The sequence below is a fragment of the Vespa velutina genome, chromosome 17, assembly GCF_912470025.1.
Source record: "Vespa velutina chromosome 17, iVesVel2.1, whole genome shotgun sequence".
Taxonomy (NCBI): Eukaryota; Metazoa; Arthropoda; class Insecta; order Hymenoptera; family Vespidae; genus Vespa; species Vespa velutina.
This window is the reverse complement of record NC_062204.1, coordinates 3,482,697-3,504,233: the sequence shown is the minus strand read 5'-3', so window position 1 is coordinate 3,504,233 and position 21,537 is coordinate 3,482,697. Positions and strand designations below refer to the sequence as shown.

The following is a 21,537-nucleotide window of genomic DNA, read 5'->3' as shown; positions in this document are numbered from 1 at the left end:
AAAAGAAGATGGAGAAATATGCAATTGTGAAATTCTAGATACCGATCATCTCGTATGATCTTCTTATCTACAAAGAAGAAAACGAGCAATGATTAAATCGCACTGCCTATTAGTATCGTCACGTCCACGTCTAATTACATAATCGACATTATCAAATGACGTTAGGTAATGTTATATACATTCTCTGGCATAGACAGACGCGATAATCTATTTTTATGGGATGAAAGGAAAAAAAACAAAAAAAAGAAATTAGGAAAGGAAGAAAAAAAAACATAAAAAAATATAAACACATTTTTTTGAACAAATCTGACCTTCTTTTCGTCACGTAGATCAGCTTGAGTTAACTAAAGGATAAATAAAAGTAAAAGAAAATAAAAGAAAAAAGGATTACCAAAATGTCTTATCGAAAAGTTCTAGTATTATTTTTATTAATATAATATAATATACCTTGTGAGTATTATTTTAATAATAATTTCTAATCAGATGATTAATTATTTTCTTATTATTAAAATATTTCCAATGGTCGTAAACGATTGTTATTTTATTTTCCTTTGTTCTATCTGGCGAAGTCGATAACGATCATAATGATCTTGATTTTAAATGACGCAGAAGATACAAAAAAAGAAAAATAAGAAGTAGAAACAAAAAATCCTTGGAAAATCCTAATTGGATAAATATAATTATACTATTTTCTAATTCGCATCTAACATACGTTTTAATAGTACGTTGTAAATATCTAGATCTATTTGATTGATACGTGGAACATTAAAAGTATACTTCGCTAATAAAAGATGAAGTATTACCGAAGTAAAAATTATAATAATTAATATCTTTGTATATACCTTTTATCTAGATAAAATTTATGAAAAATATCGGATGTATATATCGATTTATGTATCGGCGATCAGTCAATATGTTAAACGAATATCAACGTTAAAACGATGGCGTATAATAAATAAATGTTTGTTAAAAAAAAAAAAAAAAAAAAAAAAGAAAAAAATGATTACGATTCCTTTGATTATTCCTAATCCTGTTTTTAATCTCTATTTTGAACATGAAGAAAAATAATTCAACTAATCTCGAAGCTTTTAGGATCCTTCAAATAATTATTACGAAATAATCTTACTTACATGATCAGCTGATCGGATGAAACTGGCATTATACTAAAATAATTGTTGACTTTCTCTCTCCCTCTCTCTCTCTCTCCCTCTCTCTCTCTCTCTCTCTCTCTCTCTCTCTTTGTTACTGAGCGATTCCTTCATTCGGTTATTTATGTACAATAATCCGTTTACTCTTGCTAGAAAGTTCCATCGTCGAAGATTTCGTCGATACAGGAATGACCTGAAATAAAAATCAATTGTATCAATATAAGGAACAATAATGGACAATGACTTATACATCCTTACGAGAATTTATATCTTCTTATTTAAAATATTTCAATGTCTCTTTTACTATTATATATAATATATAACTTTCTCCTAATTTATCTTAAAACCTATAAAAAGAGAAAAGCAATTGGTCTTGGGTCGAAACTATTGTATGTTATACAAATTTAACAGGTTTTAAAATGTTTCATAAAATTTTCCTTTGTCATTACGAATAATACTCTTTAAAAAAGATCAAATCATAAATCATATATTATAGAAATTCGAAATACCTGACGAAATTTGTCTATATATACAGCCGAAATATTAGTAAGAAATAAGTTAGTTCACGATGAGTTTCCACGGCATGAAAACGATGTTCCATATCGTGCTCGTTCTGACAATATTTCGGGAGTGTTATAGTTATATCAATATAGTGAGAGTTCATGCAAATATTTCGACGTATTACGAAAGTAATAATCATGGAATTGCGAAAGGAAAAATCACGGAGTTTACGGATAAAAATATTTCAAACGAAGGTAAATAATAATCTATTAATAATTATATATGTGTAAGCAATAATATGTAACAAATATAAAAGTATACATTTGTTATTAAAATATATTATATATATGTATAAAAATATATTGTATATATATATATATATATATATATATGTTTGTCATTATATAAATATCTAATATCGCTAAGACATTAAGACGAGCATCTTAAATAAATCTACTTTTCGTTGATACAAGATACAAGAATAACAGGCGGAGAATACGCAACCGAAAGACAATTTCCTTTCATCAGTGTCGTACACCGACTCGTTGGTAATGGAGTGATCTCTCAATGTGGCGGAAGTATCCTATCGAAACGATGGGTATTAACAGCAGGCCACTGTATCGCAGAGTCGCCTCACAAATTTTTTCTCGTTTTTGGTATTATCGACAAATCTGGTATCAGTTACGATAAAAACTTTGGTCCTGGAATTTCGATGATTACAACACGAGCGTACCTTCATCCAAGATATATAGAAGCTATCAATGACATTGGATTATTATACATGCCTAAAGATATTCCTTTTACAAGTAATTAAAAATAATAACAACAATAATAATAATAATAATAATAATAATAATAATTAATTAGCAACATAAACTATAATTTACATTTAATGCACGTTCGTTTCTAACGAAATATAAATTAATTATATTATTTGTAAATTATTATAGACTCGATTCAACCTATTTCACTTGCTGGTTATAATGATATATACAAGAGTTACGAACATGCAACAGCAATCGTTATCGGATGGGGTAAAGAGAGAGCCACTGGTTCCATTACTCAAGCTTTGAAATATGCTCGACTGTCGGTAATTACTAACAGAGAATGTAGATTACATTGGCAAATAGACCAGAGAAATATTTGTACAGCGTTTGGTTCTGGTCAACACGCTTGCCAAGTTAGTAATCGACCTATGATAATATTGCGCATATTAAAATCCATATATATATATATATATTATTATTATTACTATTATTATACTAATAATTCTTTCAGGGTGATAGCGGTGGTCCTCTTATCGTGCAAACTACGAATAAACAATATATTCAAATTGGGATTGTAAGTTATGGCGATGCTAATTGTCCCAGTAATAAACCTGGTGTATTCACAAGAGTAGCTGCATTCAGTACGTGGATCAATTTGATCACTAGAATACGATATTAAATTGCTTACATTATTATATATACGTACATATATACATATATACCAAAATAATTTGTATTGGGTAAAAATATTGCAAATAAATAAAATATTCAATTATATATTGATACAAACAAATACCAAATTGCTTACACACATAATTGTATATATATATATACGAATAATTTTTAATAGGCCTATATTTAATGCATGAAAAAATTAAATTATAGATTAAATAATTCATTAATATCAAATGCGATTAATTTATAGGTTATCTTACCTATTAAGATTCTTCTATAATTGAGATAAAATAGGAATATTAAAAGAGGATAGAAAAGAATTAGAAATTCATTGAGCTAAACTACGATGTTTACACGACGAAGTACTCTAACGAAATGAAAGATCTTACGCAGTATGCCGAGATAGGTTAAACGCTCGATTGTTTACATTTGCGAAACATTGCCGGCTTATGTGTTCGTTACCGGTACACTTTGTATACACATATATATATATATATATATGTATATACACTCGACCTATAAGAATGTATACAAACTTTACGAAAAAGATATATAAAAGTAATAATAATATTTAATACGATTAAAATTTGTCTATCCTTGACGTTATTACATTAATTCCCAAAATGATTTATATCGAATTTGTCGATTCGATCGTAATAATTTATAAAGAAAATTTTCAAGGCCAATTAATGGCGTCGAAAAACGGTTAACTAGAACGAACGGGAATTAAACGATAAAAAAAAGGGAATAAACGTATTGTAATCACGATTGTCATGATTAAACTATGATACTTACAATTCCTAACATGTTATTCTTCTCGATTAATGGAGAATAGTCGGGATATTGTACTTTTGGAAATGATAATTCCAAAAATTCTAACGAGCTCAAGAAAAATTCGAACAGGTTGAATAGCGGGAGACACCGGAAAAGAAAGAGAAGAAGGTGTAATGGTGGGAGGTACGATGTTAGTCAATTGATCGTTCAATTTATTCGATAATCGATCGATCATATTAATTAATTATCGTACATATATTAATATAAAATCATTAATATTAAGAGATATCTAAAAAAATATCAATTTTATATTCTAAAATTGTTATTAATATCGATCAAAGAATATAATTGAGAAAATATATAATTATTACGTTTAATCGTTCGTTTGATTGTTTTACGCAATACAATAATTCGCGCATTGTTAAAATTCGATATCCTAGAGTGCGCTGTAAAGAGAGAATATCCTACTGTCGGTAATACAGTTTCATTTACTCTTTCAAATCTTTGCTCTACTTGCCATGTGTACAACTATCCAAAGTAGATACACTCATACATAAACACATTCATACATATATATATATATATATATATATATATATATATATAACATATATCTTATATAGATTTTTCTTCCCCTCCTTCTACCACTTTACTTCGTGTTCTCTCTACAAACGTACATAGATCTCGCTCTTCTTTCCCCTACTTCCTATAATCGTTCTCGCGATGAGCTTTAATCTTCTGTTATTCGCGGCAATTTCGAAGTGGACCATTTCGTATTCTCGACATAATGAGCCGGCAATTTGAATGACTGGAAAAACGAGTTTGACGATCGATCGTTAAAAGTATTCGCGCGTATAGTGTATCTTGTGACGTTTCTAAATCAAAACCAATCGAAATATTAATAATCAGATTTAAGTATTAATCTTCACTGTCATCGTGCAATAGTCCAAGTATTATCGTACCTTTCTTTTTCTCTCTCGCACACACGGACACACACACACACACACACACACACACATGCGCGCGCTCACTCATCATTCGTTCATTCTACACGTACAAGATATATATATATATATATATATATATGTATATATATGTATATATAAAGAAAGACCGTTCGTCTAATTTGTGTGGTGAAGTCCGTTAACAACCGTTCGGTGTTCCATTAAATAACGTTCCATAGGCCGCTCGTGCGGCTCGGTATGGGTATCTGTTTCTGCTTAAATTAGTGCACAGTGCGTGCCACAGCCTTACTCAACTCGAACTCTCCGCTCCTCGTCTAACCAAAGCCGAATCATTATGCCAGTGATAATACGTCGTTGCCTGTTGCTGTCCCGCTGTTACGCGTTCGATATCAAAGGGAAAGGTATATATCATACATTTTGAAATATTCTTATTTCCTTTGATTATAACAAAGTTATAATATTATATTTCTCTTAATAAATTTGATATCGTTCAACGTCAAAGGGCGTAGACGCTCCTTGTGGTCCAAAAGGGATAACAGTGCAGTGATTTGTTTTTGTAGCATGAGTTCTCTCATTCACAGGGAGGGGGAAGATTTTTTTCTTTTCTTCACTCTTTTTCCTTTCCTTTTTTCTTTCCTTTTTCTCCTCTCCGTAGATCCTCTTTTGAAAAAAAAAAAAAAAAAAAGAAGAACACAGTACTAAAGTAAGTTTGTTTCTTCTTTTATTCAAGAATGTTTCCACCTGAAGACATTTGACTTATATATTATTGGTGCAATTATGGTGAAATCAATTTGATAATAAAAATAATCAATTGAGATGAGACGCTAAGGTAGTGTAGTTGAATATATGTTTGTTAAAAGATTCAACAAAATAGGAGAGTTTACAAAAGTATTATTGTGGATTTGTTATCTTTATTTGTTTTCCCAAGGACAAATACTCTAAAATTCTTGATATTTGTTTCTCCAATTGATTACTTGCATACTTTTTAAGGTTTATATTAGATCAATAGTCCTTACCTGAAAGAGTATGATAATTGACAACAATTAACAACTTGACAACAATAGGATGCAACGAGGTCAGTTGAGAGATATTTCCTCCTGGATGACTCGTCTGTTTCCTGAACCCAGCGAGAGAATGGAGGCTTTTAAAATGTTTGGATCAAAAACAAGCTGTCCTACCAGTACATTTTATACAGATTTAGAGATAACCGAAAGCAAAGATGTAGTTACAGAAGAATACGAAGAAGAACAATGTTCTAAAACTTCACGATCATTGAAGCAACAGAGTGGAACTAACGAAGATGGAAACTCTCAAGATTTGGATATACAAACTAATACGGAAGATCATCAATATTCAAGACATTCCTTTCATAGAATTGCAAGTTTTGGAGGTTTTCCAAGGTTTCAACCATTCGTTATGTCAGCCTCTTCTCCAGCAGCATGTATTGATATCGGTAGAAATGAAGAGACATCCAAAGAAACTTCCTATGTTGCAATGTCCCACAGTGTTTTAGAATATAGAAGTAGCAGGTTCGAATCATTTTTTTTATCATTCCTTAATAATATTTATAAATACTTCATTTTCTTAGTCTGACCTTAGCAAATCTTTAGTAACATTATATTATGCTTAAATGAAATATTTTTTTCTTTCATTCATTAATGCCTTTCATTCTGTTTAATTGCAATAGGTATGCGGCATCTGAAAGAAATTCTCATCAATATACATTAGATCCATACGCTATCAGTGAATCTGAAAGCGAAGAAGAATCAGAGGAGACTAGATCTTCTGAAACAGAATCTATTATCGCTGTGGAACAGACAGATGAATCTACATCCGAGCCAAAATTACGCGTACAAAGAAGTTCTCCTGATTCAAAAAGGAAAAAAGCACGTCGTGTAGCAGAAGAGTTATTAGCAACTGAAAAGAAATATGTTAACATACTACACCTCATTGATCAAGTATTTCAATTCAGAGTTGATCAAGAAAATAGAGCACATCCCATGTTTCCACCTGAAACGGTTCAACACATGTTTTCAAATATCAAGTCTATTTACAAATTTCACAATGACTTTTTATTGCCTCAATTGGAAGAAAGAATGCAATGCTGGGATTCTAACCCTAGAATTGGAGATATCATGAAAAATTTTGCACCTTTTTTAAAAATGTACACAGAGTATGTAAAAAATTTTGATTACGCAATGAATCTGATAAATACATTGCAAAGCAAAGTCGCAAGATTTGCAGCAATAATTAATGATATACAAAAATTGGATGAATGCGCTAAATTGTCACTGCCACATCACATGTTAAGTCCAATACAAAGATTACCAAGATACGAATTACTCCTTAAAGATTATTTAAAAAATCTCACTGAAGAAAATTCAGATTATGAAGACACAAAAAGTAAGGTTATATTCAAATATTCAAGAAAAGAAAAAAAATATATATATATATATACATCTATATATATATTAATATCAATTATGAGACAAAATAAATTTATTAATTATATTTCAGGAGCTTTAGAATTAGTATCTACTGCTGCTAATCATACAAACGAAGCAATGAAAAAAATAGATAAATTTAAGAAACTTTTGGAAATACAAGAAAGTATATATGACGCGACCGATCTAGTCAGTGCAACACGCGAACTTATTAAAGAAGGTCGTATCGTCAAAATTTCGGCGAGAAGTGGTGATCATCAGGATAGACATTTGTTTTTGGTATGTTACTATAAAGATAGCTCTTATTACATTTTATATAATCTAAAATATGAAATATATTTCTATACTCTATGCTTTCAGTTTAGTGATCTATTGTTATTGTGTTCATTAAGACTGATACCTGGTCCTCCATATCGTTTACGAGCCAAATTTTTAGTCGAAGATTTACAAGTAGTTGAAGGTGATAATTTAGAAACTGCAAATACTTTTTATATTAGAGATGAAAATAAAAGCGTGGAGTTATATACACATTCAGCGGCAGAGAAAGCTTCGTGGTTAGATGCATTATTTCAAACTATGCAGGAAATAATGAGAAGAAAAGCTAGTTTGAAAACTGGTAATGCTAAAACATCTTTAGTTAAAGCTGACGATGTGACTAGATGTATGGTTTGCGAAGTAATTTTTTCAGTCATGAAAAGGAAACACAATTGTAGAGCATGTGGAATTGTAAGTTGTATTGTACAAAAATTACATCATCGATCCGTATATAATCACGTATATCTACATATATCTATCATTTTTTTTTTTTTTAATTTATATACAAAATTATTGTTGTTACAGGTTGTTTGTAGTAAATGTTCAAATCAAAAGTTATTATTTGAAGACAATAAGAATATGAGAGTATGTAGACTATGTCACGCTGCTCTAACTCAACCTCTTAGCAAATCTCCGTCGTCTCCGTCAGGACCAGTGCCAAGCTTGTTGCAAGTTTCAGCAAGTGCATCATCAGTATTGTCTGGTTATCTTTTATTAAAAACCCAAGCAAGCAAACCTTGGACCAGACGATGGTTTGCGTTGCATATCGACTTTGTTTTATATTCTTTTAAATCAGAAACAGAGAGTATGGCCATGACAGCAACACCTATGCCAGGTTTTATGGTAACGGACGGTGCAATGTTAACAGACGAGGATCCTTTAAGTAGCAAGGATCGTATAAGAGCATTTAAAATGCATCACTCTAGGAAATGTTATTATCTGCAAGCTTCTTCCGAAAACGACAAAGAAAAGTACGTATCTAATAATATTGTCGATATCGAAAAATAACATTAATTAGTTAATTTAAAAACACAAAAAAATAAAATTTATAAAATGTTTCCAGATGGATGCATGCATTGCAATTAGCTACAAAAGCTGAACTACCTCATTTAACTGAGATTGAACAGGACGAACACGCACAAGAATGTCAATCGTTAAACGATATACAATGAAAATTTATATCTTTGCATCTACAAACTAGCCAATTTTGTACTATCCTTTTCGTAAATTAGGTAATAGGAATCTGTAAAATAATCGTTAGTTAGCTATATTTAAAAAAGAAAAAAAAAAAAAAAAAAAAGAAAGAAAGAAAAAAAATGACGTTAACTTATGTTATATATATATATTGTTATTAGTGTACACTACGATCGAAGTCAATAGCGAGACGAAACGCTGTCATGACGCTTGTTGTTTTGTAATGTTCTGTTATAGTATATTTATAAAAATATATATATGTCGTTTAAATACAATATGCTACATATATATGCCGATAATAATTGAAAAAAAGAGATATTGATCAATCGATCAATCTTTAGAGAAAATAAATCGCTTAAATGCTAACTATCATATCTAAATAAATAACGCAAGTCGAAGAATCGGTTTTATCATGAGAGTAACAATTTTATCGATAAATATCTTATCTCGTAACGTCGAATCTTATATCTCGCTATTTTAATAATTAACTATTCGCGTATAATATATACACTCTGATTTAGAGAGATTGAAAGAGAGAGAGAGAGAAAGAGAGAGAGAGAGAGAGAGAGAGAGAGAGAGAGAGAGAGAGAGAGAGAGAGAGAATAGCGTTCTATTGTAGTATATACATTATTGTATATCTTTCTTGTCAACGATTTTGAAGAAGAACTATTTGAAGAAAAAAAATACAGATTTATAAGAAGATCATATTAACTATCTTTATTCGTACGTCTTTTTAAATGCACGTGTACTCCACTCGCCGGATTCGTGAATACAGTTAAAGGACTAAATACATTTTGCTTATTATGGTTGAGAGTCATTTTATAATGCATGACCAATGTGACCACTGCTATCTTTGTTATTAAAATTCCTAGTCTCTGACCTAAAGAGATTAGAATGAGAAATAAAGCAGAAAAAGAAAGAAAGAAATAAAGAAAATTATAGTCTCTTAAAAGGAAGGGAAAAAGAAAAGATAATGGTAAACTTACCAACGCATGATCTTGGCCCAATACCAAAAGCAAGACAACCAATAGAATTGTATTTTTCGTCTTTCTCTCTCAAAGGATTGAACTGAATTGGATTAGAAAAGTACTTGCTGTCTGTGTTAATGCCATTAAGAGAAATATAAACAGGTGTACCTTCCTTTATTGTCAAATCCGTCCCAGGCAGCTAAATATATAGGAATGATATATGATTATTACTATAGAATCCAACGAAATATATATATATATATACATATATATTATACCTTATAATCTCTTAAGGTATTCCTATCAATTACTGGCAAAGGAGGATAAAGTCTCAAAGTTTCTTCTAATACAGCATCCAAGAAGGTCATCTCGTTTAAGGCCTCTATCGTAATTTCGTCATTTTTAATGAATTTTTTTATCTCATTATACAAACGTTCTTCGTATTCTGGATGAGTGGCTAACTCGTAAAGAGCAAATGTAATAACCGACGAAGATGCTTCAAAGCCGGCAATATAGAAAGCAACTGCTTGGGCCAATAGATTATCACCTTCGAACTCTGTCAAAAAAAGAAAAGAAAAGAAAAGAAAAGAAAAGAAAAGAAAAGAAAAGAAAAGAAAAAACAATTCAATGGAAAATGATCAAACAATCAAATCAACGAAGGATCGAAAAAGGAGGGAGCAAGGGAGAGAGAGAGAGAGACGAATTAAAAATCATTGAAAAATCAACTCACTAAAGTTAGATATCTGTTCTCCTTTCTTCAAAGTTAATAAAGAATCTATTAGATCTTCTCTCTTATAACCAATTTTTTCACGAGTGTTCATAGAGTCCCAAAATACACGACGAAAGAATTCAGCTGGCTTTTTGCTAAATGGTTCAATAAAAGTCATAATTTCTGGTAAGAAGAAAAGTATTATGAGGATAATACCACGCTTTGTTCCAGTCAATATCTTCTGTCCTATTTAATTTATAAATGATATTTATATTAATTATTATATATTAATGTAATACACCGGTACTTTTTTTCTTTTTTCCGAATAAAAAAATCAAGGACTAATATCTTTTTTTTTTTTTTTTTATTTTTTTTTTCTTTTCTTTTTTTCTCTCTCTCTTATTTTTCGAATAAATATCTACCTGCTTTCCAAAATGCAGTATCATTTTCGTTGAATGAATTAGTCGTTATACCGAAAGCCAACGATGAGATAACATCTGTAGTATATTTCGAACTTAAAATTTTCAACTCGAACTCATTCAAATCATCAGCATTCGCTAGTTTATTGTCGATATATTCCAACATTGGATTACAACATTTTAATATCAATGGAATCATTTTCTTCAACTTTTGTCCCGTTAAAGTAGGTGTTATCTTAGTTCTCAGGTATTTCCATTTTGGTTGATTGATGCCAAGAAGATTAATTAAACCAACCGAATCCTTTTCTTTCTTTCCTCCGAATATTCGATCGGAAAACACGTTAAAATCCTTCACCAGAATTTGTTTTATTAGCCTCACATCTCTAATCATCAGAGCTGGCTTATGGAAAATGTAGAAACCGATGTATGGGTCGTCGTCACGGTCGCCAAAATTATATATATTTTGAAGTACCACTCCTGCTGGATTTTTAAACATTATGATGTCCTTGAAGTTACCAAATATCAAGTGAATCGGTGGACATTTCACTCCGAGTCTATTCCAATATGATAATTTATATTTTGAGTACAAAAATAGTGTAATTAATGATAAAAATAATATGGTAATGAAATGATTTATGTCAATCGAATATCCAAGCATGACGGAATATTCTTTTCTTTCCCTTGTCTCCTTTTTCTTTTATTTATTTATATATACGTATATTTTTTGATTTTTCCTTTATTTTTAATCCTTCGCCGTAAAAGGAATACCTGTTGAAAAATATATATAGACATGATTTAGTTAAATTAGTTGAGACTAATTATAGAATGTGATTAAATGTCATGAGAAAAAAAGAAAAAAGAATATCGAGAGAAAAGATCAAACATGGATAAACGGAAATTTATAAATCAAATTCAATATATATACGCAGGTAACATTAAGAAAAAATAAAAATAATGATATGATGAATGTATGAAGTAATATATCGAAATCAAATATTTTTTCAATATTACGAAATTCAAATAAAAATGATATGAAAAACATGATATGGTTATCTATAGGAAGAATAAATTGAGAACTTTATAGCTCAAACGTGTGCGAAATTTATATATACATACTGAGATTCATATTTAGTTATTTTGCCAAAAAAAAAACAAACAAACAAACAAACAAAATCGTTGTGAAGTAAATAAAAAGAAATAATAATTACAAAAGGAGTGAGAGAGGGGAGAATGAGAGAGAGAGAGAGAGAGAGAGAGAGAGAATGAGAGTGAGTGAAAGAGAGAAAGAGAACGAGAGAACGTACCTTAAAATAGTTTTCACGTAATCAAAGGTGATACTCCTTTCGAAGTAGAACTCAAGGAGAACGTTTTAATGACCGACGTTCTTTTAAAACTAACAGAATCAGCTGTCGAACAACTTTATATATGCTTCCTGAATATATATGTGTATGTATCTATTTATATGTTTCTTATGGAATTTTTTGGAGAATTTAAAAAAATCTGCGAAATTCAAACAACTAGAGAAGGAACAGGTTTATCAGAGACAGGCAGAACGTTTAACGAAATGTTGCCGACTATCTTGTCTTTCGTAAAACTTGATATTTAATCGTATAAATTTATTTAATGACCGGAAATATTAGATAAGAAACATTAATAAGATAACGAATCATCATTTATCATTTAGATTATTATTAATACTTGAATACATCTCTTCATACAGAATATTTAAAGAAGTTTATCAATACATTCAAATGCTTTTATTTTCTTTTCTTTTAATTAATTTTATAAATTGATCATAGTATTATATAAATAAAAAAAAAAAAAAAAAAAAAAAAACAAGAATGATAAAATAATCTTATTATATTAAGTACTACGATATCTTCAAAATCTAATTTGTTGATAGTATTAAAATAAATATTAACGAATGATTTTTAAATATTTCAATTAGGAATAAAATGAGAAATGAAGAATATCATTGAAAAGTAAATAAAGAAAAATTCCTTCTAAGATTGATGATTCATAAGTAATAAGCACTTGTTGTTCTTTAAGAAAAAAAAATCTTCATACAAATAATTATTCAGTCAGTTTGTTATATATAACTTTATCGATATTTTAAATTATGTATCGTAAATAAATAAATTGTTAATGTATATTCATTTATTATGCATGTTTCTTCTTCGTATCTTATTTTAATTTCTTATATCTGAAAAGGTGTTTCATATAAAAAAAAAAAGAAAGAAAAAAGAAAAAAAATAGATTTATCTTTTACAAGACAGCTACCTATACATCGATCAATATATATATATATATTGATATATATATATATATATATATATATTCATATGATAAAAAAAGTATTACATTTATCTTTCTCTAGATGACAAATTATCTCAAACTCTGGTGTATAAGTTGCTATAAAAACATGTTTGTCACGGTAAGAATGTAAAAAGGACACATAATCATGAGTCCGAATATGGTTTCTGTTCGAGTTAAACATATTTTATTTATAAAAGACTTTAAGAACGTTTGCAACTATTATAAAATATCATTAAAAAAACTGGAACAAATAATTTACTTCTGTAATTCGACGAACATTGACGTGATCAATTAACAGGTATTGTCCAAAGACATTAAAATATTCTTCAAGTATTTTGTATTATTTCGCACGAAACTATTTTGGAAACATTTCTACAATAACAACAGAGTATGTTATCTTACGTAAATAAAAAATGTTTATACCTTGTAAAAATAAACGTTTTCGAATGTTTACATGACTTTGTTTCATCCTTACAGTGAATAGAGTTTACACTTAAAGAGTTTCGCGATAGATTTCTGAAATACCCTGTATATATATATATATATATATATATATATATATACATATTTATTTGTATGTATTATATAATATATATATATATGTATATAAATATATAAACAATCGAATTAAATTATTCATTGTCTTTTCTCAAAAATGTATTGAACTTTCAATAATGCGCATGCGCTTATTAAAATGCACGTAAATATAATTTACGGCCGATAGATGGCAGTTATATCGAATGATGCGAACGCATTATACATAACCTTTGTCTCTTGCGTGATTTTATTTAAAGCGCATCAAAAATTTTCTTAACATTGATTTTATGTTAGATTCATTTTCTACGAATTGTATACGCGATCGGAATAATTAAAATTATTAAATTCAATCGGAATGGAAATGATTCGATCGTCAATAACGATCGGACATTCGATTCCTTTCGTTCTTATAGCTTAAACAAGGTACGCCGCTCAAAGAATGGATTCCGCAAGAGGCGGAATGCGATGATCCAGTTATGTTGCCTTCGACCGGTTATTTCAAAACTATAAATTGTCCGTTTTATGAGAACGGATCATGCGAAAGACCCTATTGTCATTTTAAACATGCTAAACGAGGTAAGATCAACATTTAATCAAGATCAACGTTCAGTCATGAGTCAACGTTCTCATTATAACCTGGAAGAGTTCAATAGATTATCGATAATAATTAATTGTTTGTTTACTAAAGTTCATCGTTAAATTATTAGATAAATTAATAACAACAAAAGATATTCAATCTGATGACATCTCGTCGAATCGATCGAATCCTATGTTCAATGATTATTTAAATCCTTTTCTTGTATTTTTCCCCCGCACCCCTCCCCCCCGAGTCTTTTGTTTTTTCTCTATTTTCCCTTTTTCTTTCTTTCTTTTTTTTTTTCTTTTTTTTTTTTTTTTTTAGAAATATTGTTGAACAATTTGTTGAATAATTCTTCATTTACTTGTCGCTTTGTACTTGTTAAAAGTATAATATTTGTTAATTCGTAATTTTTGTACCATTATGTAATACATATTGTATTATTGTATCACTTAGAAGATGCAGGAGGTACAGCAGGAATGGCTGGAATGGTGGAGACCCAGGCAACGTGTCAAAGTCAAGGTTCAAAGGTAAATGCCATGGCAGCTTCAAATTCTGATATGTTACAACAATTGGTAACGGAAGCTGTTAAAAAGGTGCTCGCAGATCAAGAAGTTACAGACACAGATAAATTCTCTAAAACTATAGTTTCTCAAGTGGTAGAAGGGCTTAAACCGTCCCTAACTTCTGACTCTGCTTCTTCGTCAGAAATAACTGCTAGTAATATTATTGGAAAGCATATGAATATTCCTACAACCATAACAAAACCTGTTCCTTGTGTTTACAATCCAACGCCTATAGCGGAATTAAAGAAGAGGCATATACCAGTTGTTTCTTATATGCCAACTAGAGAAAATAGAGTGGCTGTAAAACGTAAACCATCTCCTGATAGAATTAAGCCTTGGCTGAGCGTAATTAAAGATCCAACGAGTTCTCAAACAACAGAGATAACTTATAAACCTACCGCAATTTCTTGTATTTCCGACCAAGATTCTGTACAGAGTTATGTACCAACATTTAAATCGGATTCGTCCTCGTCAAATTCATACGAGGATAGTAATTCTAACGACAACATCATACCTAAAGTCAAAGAAGCTTATTATCCAAAATCTAAAAAGAGAAGAGAAGAATACGTTCCAAAGAAGGTAAAAGCTCCATTGAAAAATGTTCAACAATTAGACGATACTGTGTTGGATCAATTCGAGCCGGAGTTTGATATGATCGGAGAAATATTAACGGCCGCAACGACCGCTCTTAGCACAGTACCGAGCGAGGAATCGCAAGATTATTGTTTAGATATAGAGCCAAAGTTTTCCGACGACGAACCTATGCCGGATGATACCAAAGAAAAGGATTTATCTAATGTTGACAAAACTTCTTTTCATAATATTGAAAAGAAGGAAAGAGACAATATACACGATACAAAGGTCATTGATAAGAAAAGGAAACTAGATGACGTAGAAAATGAACTATTTAATAATCACCGTAATGCCGATGATACTACTACCGGCGAAAAAACTAAAAGCAAGAAACGAAGAGAGTCTAACGATGATAAGCATAAGGAAAGAACAAAAGAGGACAATATGATTAAGAAAAGTCATAGAAGTAGCAGTAGAAGTAGTGATAAGCATAGAAAAGACCATAATCGCTCAGAGAAAAATAGTAAGAGTTATAAAGAAAGCAAGAGTTATAAATCTAGTACAACGGACAAACAACATTCTTCGTCGTCATTTCATAAAGATAAAGAAAAAAATAAGAGCAGTAGTCATGCTTCTAAAGATTCTACAAATAAATCGAAAGAACGTTCTAGACATAGGAACAAAGATTCATCTGTTGAAAGAACGAGTAAAGATAAACATAAGAGTAATAAACGTGAGAGGCATAGATCAAAAACATATACCTCAAGCTCGAAGTCTGATAAGCATTCATCTAATAGAAGTCATAGAAATCATCGATCTAGATCACATAATAGATCTAGATCAAGAGGTCGGACACGTAGTCCATCTAAGAAAGAAAAGCACGAGGAAAATAATAGCGATGAAAAAAATACATTGCCCGATGAAAGAGAATCTCTTAGCCCATCCGAATCCATACCAGGTTCTTTCGAGAGAGCTATTTTTGATTCGTCCGATTCTGAGCATGATGTGCAAGAGGAATGTCTTAAAATCTTTCAAGTATATCTATTATTATTTCTGATTCCTCATCCCTGATTTTAATTCTTTTGTTACATATATAATATATCTGTCGTTTTATATCATTAACAATTTTATTGATATCTCTTTTCAGGAATATAAAGTTTCCAATCATCCAAAAGTAGTATCGATTAAGGAATCTGCTAAAGTAGAAAATCAAGATAATGAGGAAGTTGGTAAAAAGAGAGTGGCACATCCTTCGGCAGCTACTTCTATATTGCGTCAGGTTGGTCCGAGTCAACCGCCTAAAAGACTTCAAAATCCTCAACAGAAAATGTATGAAAGATGGCGTTTGATGAGGGAAGCGGCCGCTGAAAAGGCCGCTGAAAAGGCTGCCGAAAAAATGACCGCTAGTAATAAAACTCAAATAATACCTCTGCCAGTAATTCAATCTGCCAATGCCGTAAACGATGAGTCAGTCGAGTCCGTTTCAACGATAAATAATAATGAATTGCAAATGAATGGGCATGGTTAGAGACAATAAAAAAATTAACGTAATTCATTCTTAATTGATGCAAAAAATAATTATATTTATATCGTTTTAGGTCGAGTTAGAATCGCCCATGTACCCTATGCTATGTCTCTTGCATTAAAGAAGAAACAAGTTGCAGAGAATGTAGGAAAATTGGCTGATGCTAAAGCAGGTGATAGTAAAACTATAGCTCAAACTAGTAAGGGTGGTGTACGAGTTGCTCATGTTCCGCAAGTGGTAAGAACGTAAAAATCCTTTAATAGAGGATATAATTAAAATTTCTTCCTTTTTTTTTCCCCCTTTTTTTCTTCTTGTCTTATCTTTTTTTTTTTTCCTCAAATTATCTAATCGTTCGTAAAAACGATTTTAGGTACCGCAGCTTGTACGTCCAGAACCGCTTCAACCTACGACGCAAAAGTTCCCTTTAAATGTTCGTCAGTATTATATTAACATTATGCACGATGTATGCGTACAGATCTATACGAACAGTGAGGACGCGGCACAACGTGCTGTACGCGAGGAATTTACGTGTCATGAAAAATGTAAAGCACTTCCCGTATATAAAAATTCGTGTATGTTAGCTGCACATAGATTAAGAAAGGAGGTAGATCAAAATCGACCATCGGATGGTATTACAACGTTAGCTAGTGGTACTATATCACACGAAGCTATCCTCGCTGGAAAATCGAAAGGTTCTTGGAGTGTGTTAAAAACTAAAAAAGCAATAACCAATGTTAAGGGAGCATTATTGTATAGAGTGTTACAAAAATGGATTTTGACTGAAGGACTATTGCAAGATAATGGATTTCCTCGTCCTCATCCAGATGGTACTAAGGTAAAAATCAATTGTAAATGAAAACTGTGTGGATATATATATATATATATATACACATTTATATGGATTATTTGACGTATCATTTTTTAATGTATCATTATTTGATGTATCAGGGACGTGCTAAAGTTTATGTTATAAACACACGTAATCAAACTGTACTATCGAAAGTGCCTAACGAAAGAATTTGTAGTCGATGTGGTCAAAATTATATGGTTGATAAACACGGATTTCCTGTACAACAACAGAATTGTATATATCATTGGGGAAAAAAATTTACGATCAGAGGAGAAGGCAAATATAGCTGTTGTCAACAATATGGATCTGCTATTGGTTGTTGCGACGCTAAATCACACGTATGGGATTATACTGATTATGAAAATCTTCGTGGTTATATAAAAACTTTACCGAAAGGTATATACGCACGATATATTTCCTAACATTAGTACCTAAAAACATTTCTCTATTGTTAATATAAATGTCATTGATAACTTTTTTTCTTTATTAATATTATTATTATTATTATTATTATTATCCCATTCAAAGATGGCTCCGAAAAAGAAAAAGGTATATATGCGCTCGATTGCGAGATGTGTTATACCACGCAAGGATTAGAATTGACAAGGGTAACAGTTATTAATGAAGAATTCAATGTTATATACGAAACGTTAGTTAAACCTCAGAATCCAATAATCGATTACAATACAAGGTAATTATATTTGTTATTGAATTTCTAAATCATTAATATAAAGGGAGAAAACAAAATAAATAACTAATCGTCTTTTTTTATGCCGATGTGATGATATGATATGATCCAGGTTCTCAGGGATTACAGAAGAAGATATGAAAGACGTAACGACAACACTTTTAGATGTTCAAGCTACGCTTCTTGCTATGTTCTCTAATGAAACTATACTAATAGGTCATAGTCTTGAAAATGATTTCAAAGCACTGAGGTTACTTCATGATACTGTGATAGATACCAGTGTCATATTTCCGCATAGAAATGGTTATCCTCAAAAGCGGGCATTAAAAAATCTTTGTTCTGATTTTTTAAAAAAGATTATACAAAATGATGGTGAATATCTTTCTTCTCAAAAATATTATATGTAATAATTTTATTATAGAATGTACGTATACGTCTCTTTAAATTATTCAAGATTCCTAATTATTGATGAATATGTTACAGTTGGTGGTCATGACAGTAAAGAAGATGCTGTAGCGTGTATGGAATTGATACTGTGGAAAATAAAAGAAGAATCTAAATTAGTATAAACACAAAAAAAAGAAAAAGAAAAAAAATCACATAAAAATTATTTGCAAATAAATAAAATAACAAATTGCGCTGTATCGATTATACAGCTTTATATCATTCTTTTCATTTTCTTCTTATTACGCGACACGCTAACTGTTAGTAATATATATATATATATACACTATATTATATATATATATATATATATATATATATATATTTATATATACATACATATGTACATATATATGTATATATATTACACACACACGCAGCCACACACACACACACACACACATACACTAACTTCCTAGAGATGTATCATTTTTCAAGAGAAAAGTGTACAGTATACATCTTTTTCTAATTATTTTTTTTTTTTTTTTCAGGATAAATGTTCGTACGTGCAGTTTCGTATAGCTTGTAATATCATTCATGATATATCACAATTTCATCTTTTTATATTTATGAATATAAATTATTAGTTTGTTAGTAAGAAAAACAAAACAATGAAAGAAAAAAAAAGAAAGAAGCGGTAAACTCATGTGTCGGGCTCTTAAGAAATGCGTATATCTGTGTCGCGATATTTCGATTAATATTTTTGTACTTCGTTATTCTTACCTATTTATATTTTAGATCATTAAAGAAACAAGATGAGTTAATTAATTGTTTGTTCACTGACCTGACCTTAAAAAGTATAAAAAAGAAAAAAATATATATATATATAAATATATAATTTTAATTCTGAACGAGACGCGAATATTATTCGACTTGTACACAGATGTTACTTCTATTGCTATAAATAGATTGAATGCGATTGTTTACCCAAATGATATATCAAATAATAAATTTGTAACAAAACATATTTCACTCTATGCTATCTTCGACTAGTAGTAGTAGTAATAGTAGTAGTAATAGTAGTAGTAGTAGTAGTAGTAGTAGTAGTAGTAGCAGTAATATTAGTGGCAGTATCTTAAAAAATATTTTATTTCTTTTTTTGTGTTTTGCAAACATTGTTCACGATCTGAAACTGTATATATTTGTATACATATGCACAATTTGTTGTTTCTGCAATACCTAATATAATATAATATCGATCTTAAATAAAAAAAAAAAAAGAATATATATATATAATATATTAATGCATTATGTAATATGTTAGACGATTCTATGTCCGCTGTATTTTTGTAAAAAAAAAAAGAAGGAAGTAAAAAAGAAAAAAAAATGAAAAGCTAACAAAGCCTCAATAAATGAGATACATATATATATATATATATATACACGAGTTATAGTAAATCAATAATAATAAACGCAATGGTCCTATGTAGATTTTATTATATACTGTTTTACAAAATATCACCATTCTCCTATTTATTTGTATTAATCTATCTACTTTATCTCATATAATAGCTCTTCCACGTGGATAATATATATATATAAAAATCAATTGAGATTAGATAAAAAAAAAAAAAAAAAAAAATTAAATTTTAAAAAATAAATGAAAACGTTTGAAATCTTAATTATTTGACGTCACGTTTTAAGAGCACGTAATCTATCAGAGGAACATATATCATTCAGATAAGATGTCTCATTTTTTTGTTTTCTTTTTTGCAAAAATATAAATTAATTTTATATTATATAAAGAATTCTATATTTATTTATTTCTCTCTCTCTCTCTCTCTCTCTCTCTCTCTCTTTTCTCTCTCTCTCTCTCTCTTTTCTCTCTCTCTCTCTCTCTCTCTCTCTCTCTCTCTCTCTCTCTCTCTCTCAACGATATATATAAAATATCTCTTTCTCTCACAATGATATTGTCCATTGCATTTCTTTATTTATTTATTTTATCGAAACAGATGTTGCATGAAATATATCAACAATTGAGGTCAGATTTGTTGTTTATTATTTGCAATAAGGATCCTACTATACGTGGCAGCAGCATCAATTACATGTTCTTGTTTTGCGATCAATAACAGTGCAATGAAACGACAAAAATCTATGTTATCACTCTTTCTTTCTCTTTCTCTCCCTCTCTCTCTTTCTCTCTCTCTCTCTCTCTCTCTCTCTCTCTCTCTCTATCTAGCATTCTCTCTCTCACTCTCTCTCACTCTCATTCATCTTTCCACTTTCTAAATCTAAATCAGACTGTGTTAAAGAAATTTCGATTTTTCATTATTATCTCCTATTCAGCTTCGATACACAAAATATTTCTTATCGTTCGTGTTCTCGTGAATGTCATTATTGTCTGCTTTTACGCATGGATCATTATCGATCATTTCTTTTTTTCAAATAAGATTCCTCCCAATTTTTCTTTCAAAATTTAATATGTTATAAATCAATCTTATGTAAATAAAAAGTAAAACACAAAAAAATAAAATAAGTATTGTTAAATAATCACGTTCGTTGCAATTTTATTTACTTATTTATTAAAAGTTTGATCTTTTTCGAGAAAATGAAAGAGAAGATCATTGCAATTGAATGTACCG

The 21,537-nt window shown here is 30.0% G+C and overlaps 5 protein-coding genes across 17 annotated transcripts in view; 3 read left to right on the top strand and 2 right to left on the bottom strand.

Moving 5' to 3' along the window:
- Positions 1–4,024, bottom strand: part of LOC124955107 (Down syndrome cell adhesion molecule-like protein Dscam2) — a 201,574-nt gene extending 197,550 nt beyond the window's left edge. For 7 of the 8 annotated variants that reach the window (XM_047509019.1, XM_047509007.1, XM_047509020.1 and 4 more), the window contains exons 1-2: positions 3,887–4,024; positions 1,131–1,341 (exon numbers count right to left, since the gene is read on the bottom strand). The gene's annotated coding sequence lies outside the window, so the exon portion shown is untranslated. The remainder of the gene's footprint in view (positions 1–1,130; positions 1,342–3,886) is intronic. The other variant, XM_047509009.1, reaches the window with a different exon arrangement.
- LOC124955120 (chymotrypsin-2-like) lies at positions 634–3,199 on the top strand. Its single transcript, XM_047509059.1, has 4 exons — positions 634–1,903; positions 2,123–2,455; positions 2,600–2,829; positions 2,928–3,199. The coding sequence occupies exons 1-4, from the start codon at positions 1,717–1,719 to the stop codon at positions 3,093–3,095; spliced, it is 918 nt and encodes a 305-aa protein (XP_047365015.1). The 5' UTR covers positions 634–1,716; the 3' UTR covers positions 3,096–3,199.
- A 494-nt stretch (positions 4,025–4,518) lies between the features above and the next one.
- LOC124955077 (FYVE, RhoGEF and PH domain-containing protein 1-like) lies at positions 4,519–11,814 on the top strand. 3 transcript variants are annotated; one of them, XM_047508972.1, is made up of 8 exons: positions 4,519–5,231; positions 5,561–5,659; positions 5,895–6,359; positions 6,518–7,233; positions 7,348–7,553; positions 7,635–8,000; positions 8,115–8,560; positions 8,653–11,814. In XM_047508972.1, exons 3-8 carry the CDS (start codon positions 5,896–5,898, stop codon positions 8,759–8,761), a joined length of 2,307 nt encoding a protein of 768 aa, XP_047364928.1. In that variant the 5' UTR covers positions 4,519–5,231; positions 5,561–5,659; position 5,895; the 3' UTR covers positions 8,762–11,814. The 3 variants fall into 3 exon arrangements, with proteins under 3 accessions (XP_047364928.1, XP_047364925.1, XP_047364926.1); XM_047508969.1 differs by lacking the exon at positions 5,561–5,659; XM_047508970.1 differs by lacking the exon at positions 5,561–5,659 and having other exon boundaries at positions 5,821–6,359.
- On the bottom strand, positions 7,982–12,601 carry LOC124955078 (cytochrome P450 6k1-like). 4 transcript variants are annotated; one of them, XM_047508973.1, is made up of 6 exons: positions 12,184–12,596; positions 10,883–11,647; positions 10,482–10,706; positions 10,030–10,307; positions 9,770–9,950; positions 7,982–9,663 (listed from the first exon to the last, which is right to left on the bottom strand). In XM_047508973.1, exons 2-6 carry the CDS (start codon positions 11,535–11,537, stop codon positions 9,491–9,493), a joined length of 1,512 nt encoding a protein of 503 aa, XP_047364929.1. In that variant the 5' UTR covers positions 11,538–11,647; positions 12,184–12,596; the 3' UTR covers positions 7,982–9,490. The 4 variants fall into 4 exon arrangements, with proteins under 4 accessions (XP_047364929.1, XP_047364932.1, XP_047364930.1 ...); XM_047508976.1 differs by lacking the exon at positions 10,482–10,706 and having other exon boundaries at positions 12,184–12,601; XM_047508974.1 differs by lacking the exon at positions 12,184–12,596 and having other exon boundaries at positions 10,883–11,842.
- A 1,319-nt stretch (positions 12,602–13,920) lies between these two features.
- Positions 13,921–20,300, top strand: LOC124954990 (RNA exonuclease 1 homolog). The gene is made up of 10 exons (XM_047508722.1): positions 13,921–14,308; positions 14,766–16,483; positions 16,596–16,971; positions 17,047–17,210; positions 17,344–17,808; positions 17,922–18,219; positions 18,352–18,514; positions 18,624–18,883; positions 18,995–19,215; positions 19,447–20,300. The coding sequence occupies exons 1-9, from the start codon at positions 14,209–14,211 to the stop codon at positions 19,078–19,080; spliced, it is 3,630 nt and encodes a 1,209-aa protein (XP_047364678.1). The 5' UTR covers positions 13,921–14,208; the 3' UTR covers positions 19,081–19,215; positions 19,447–20,300.
- The last annotated feature ends 1,237 nt before the right edge of the window (positions 20,301–21,537 follow it).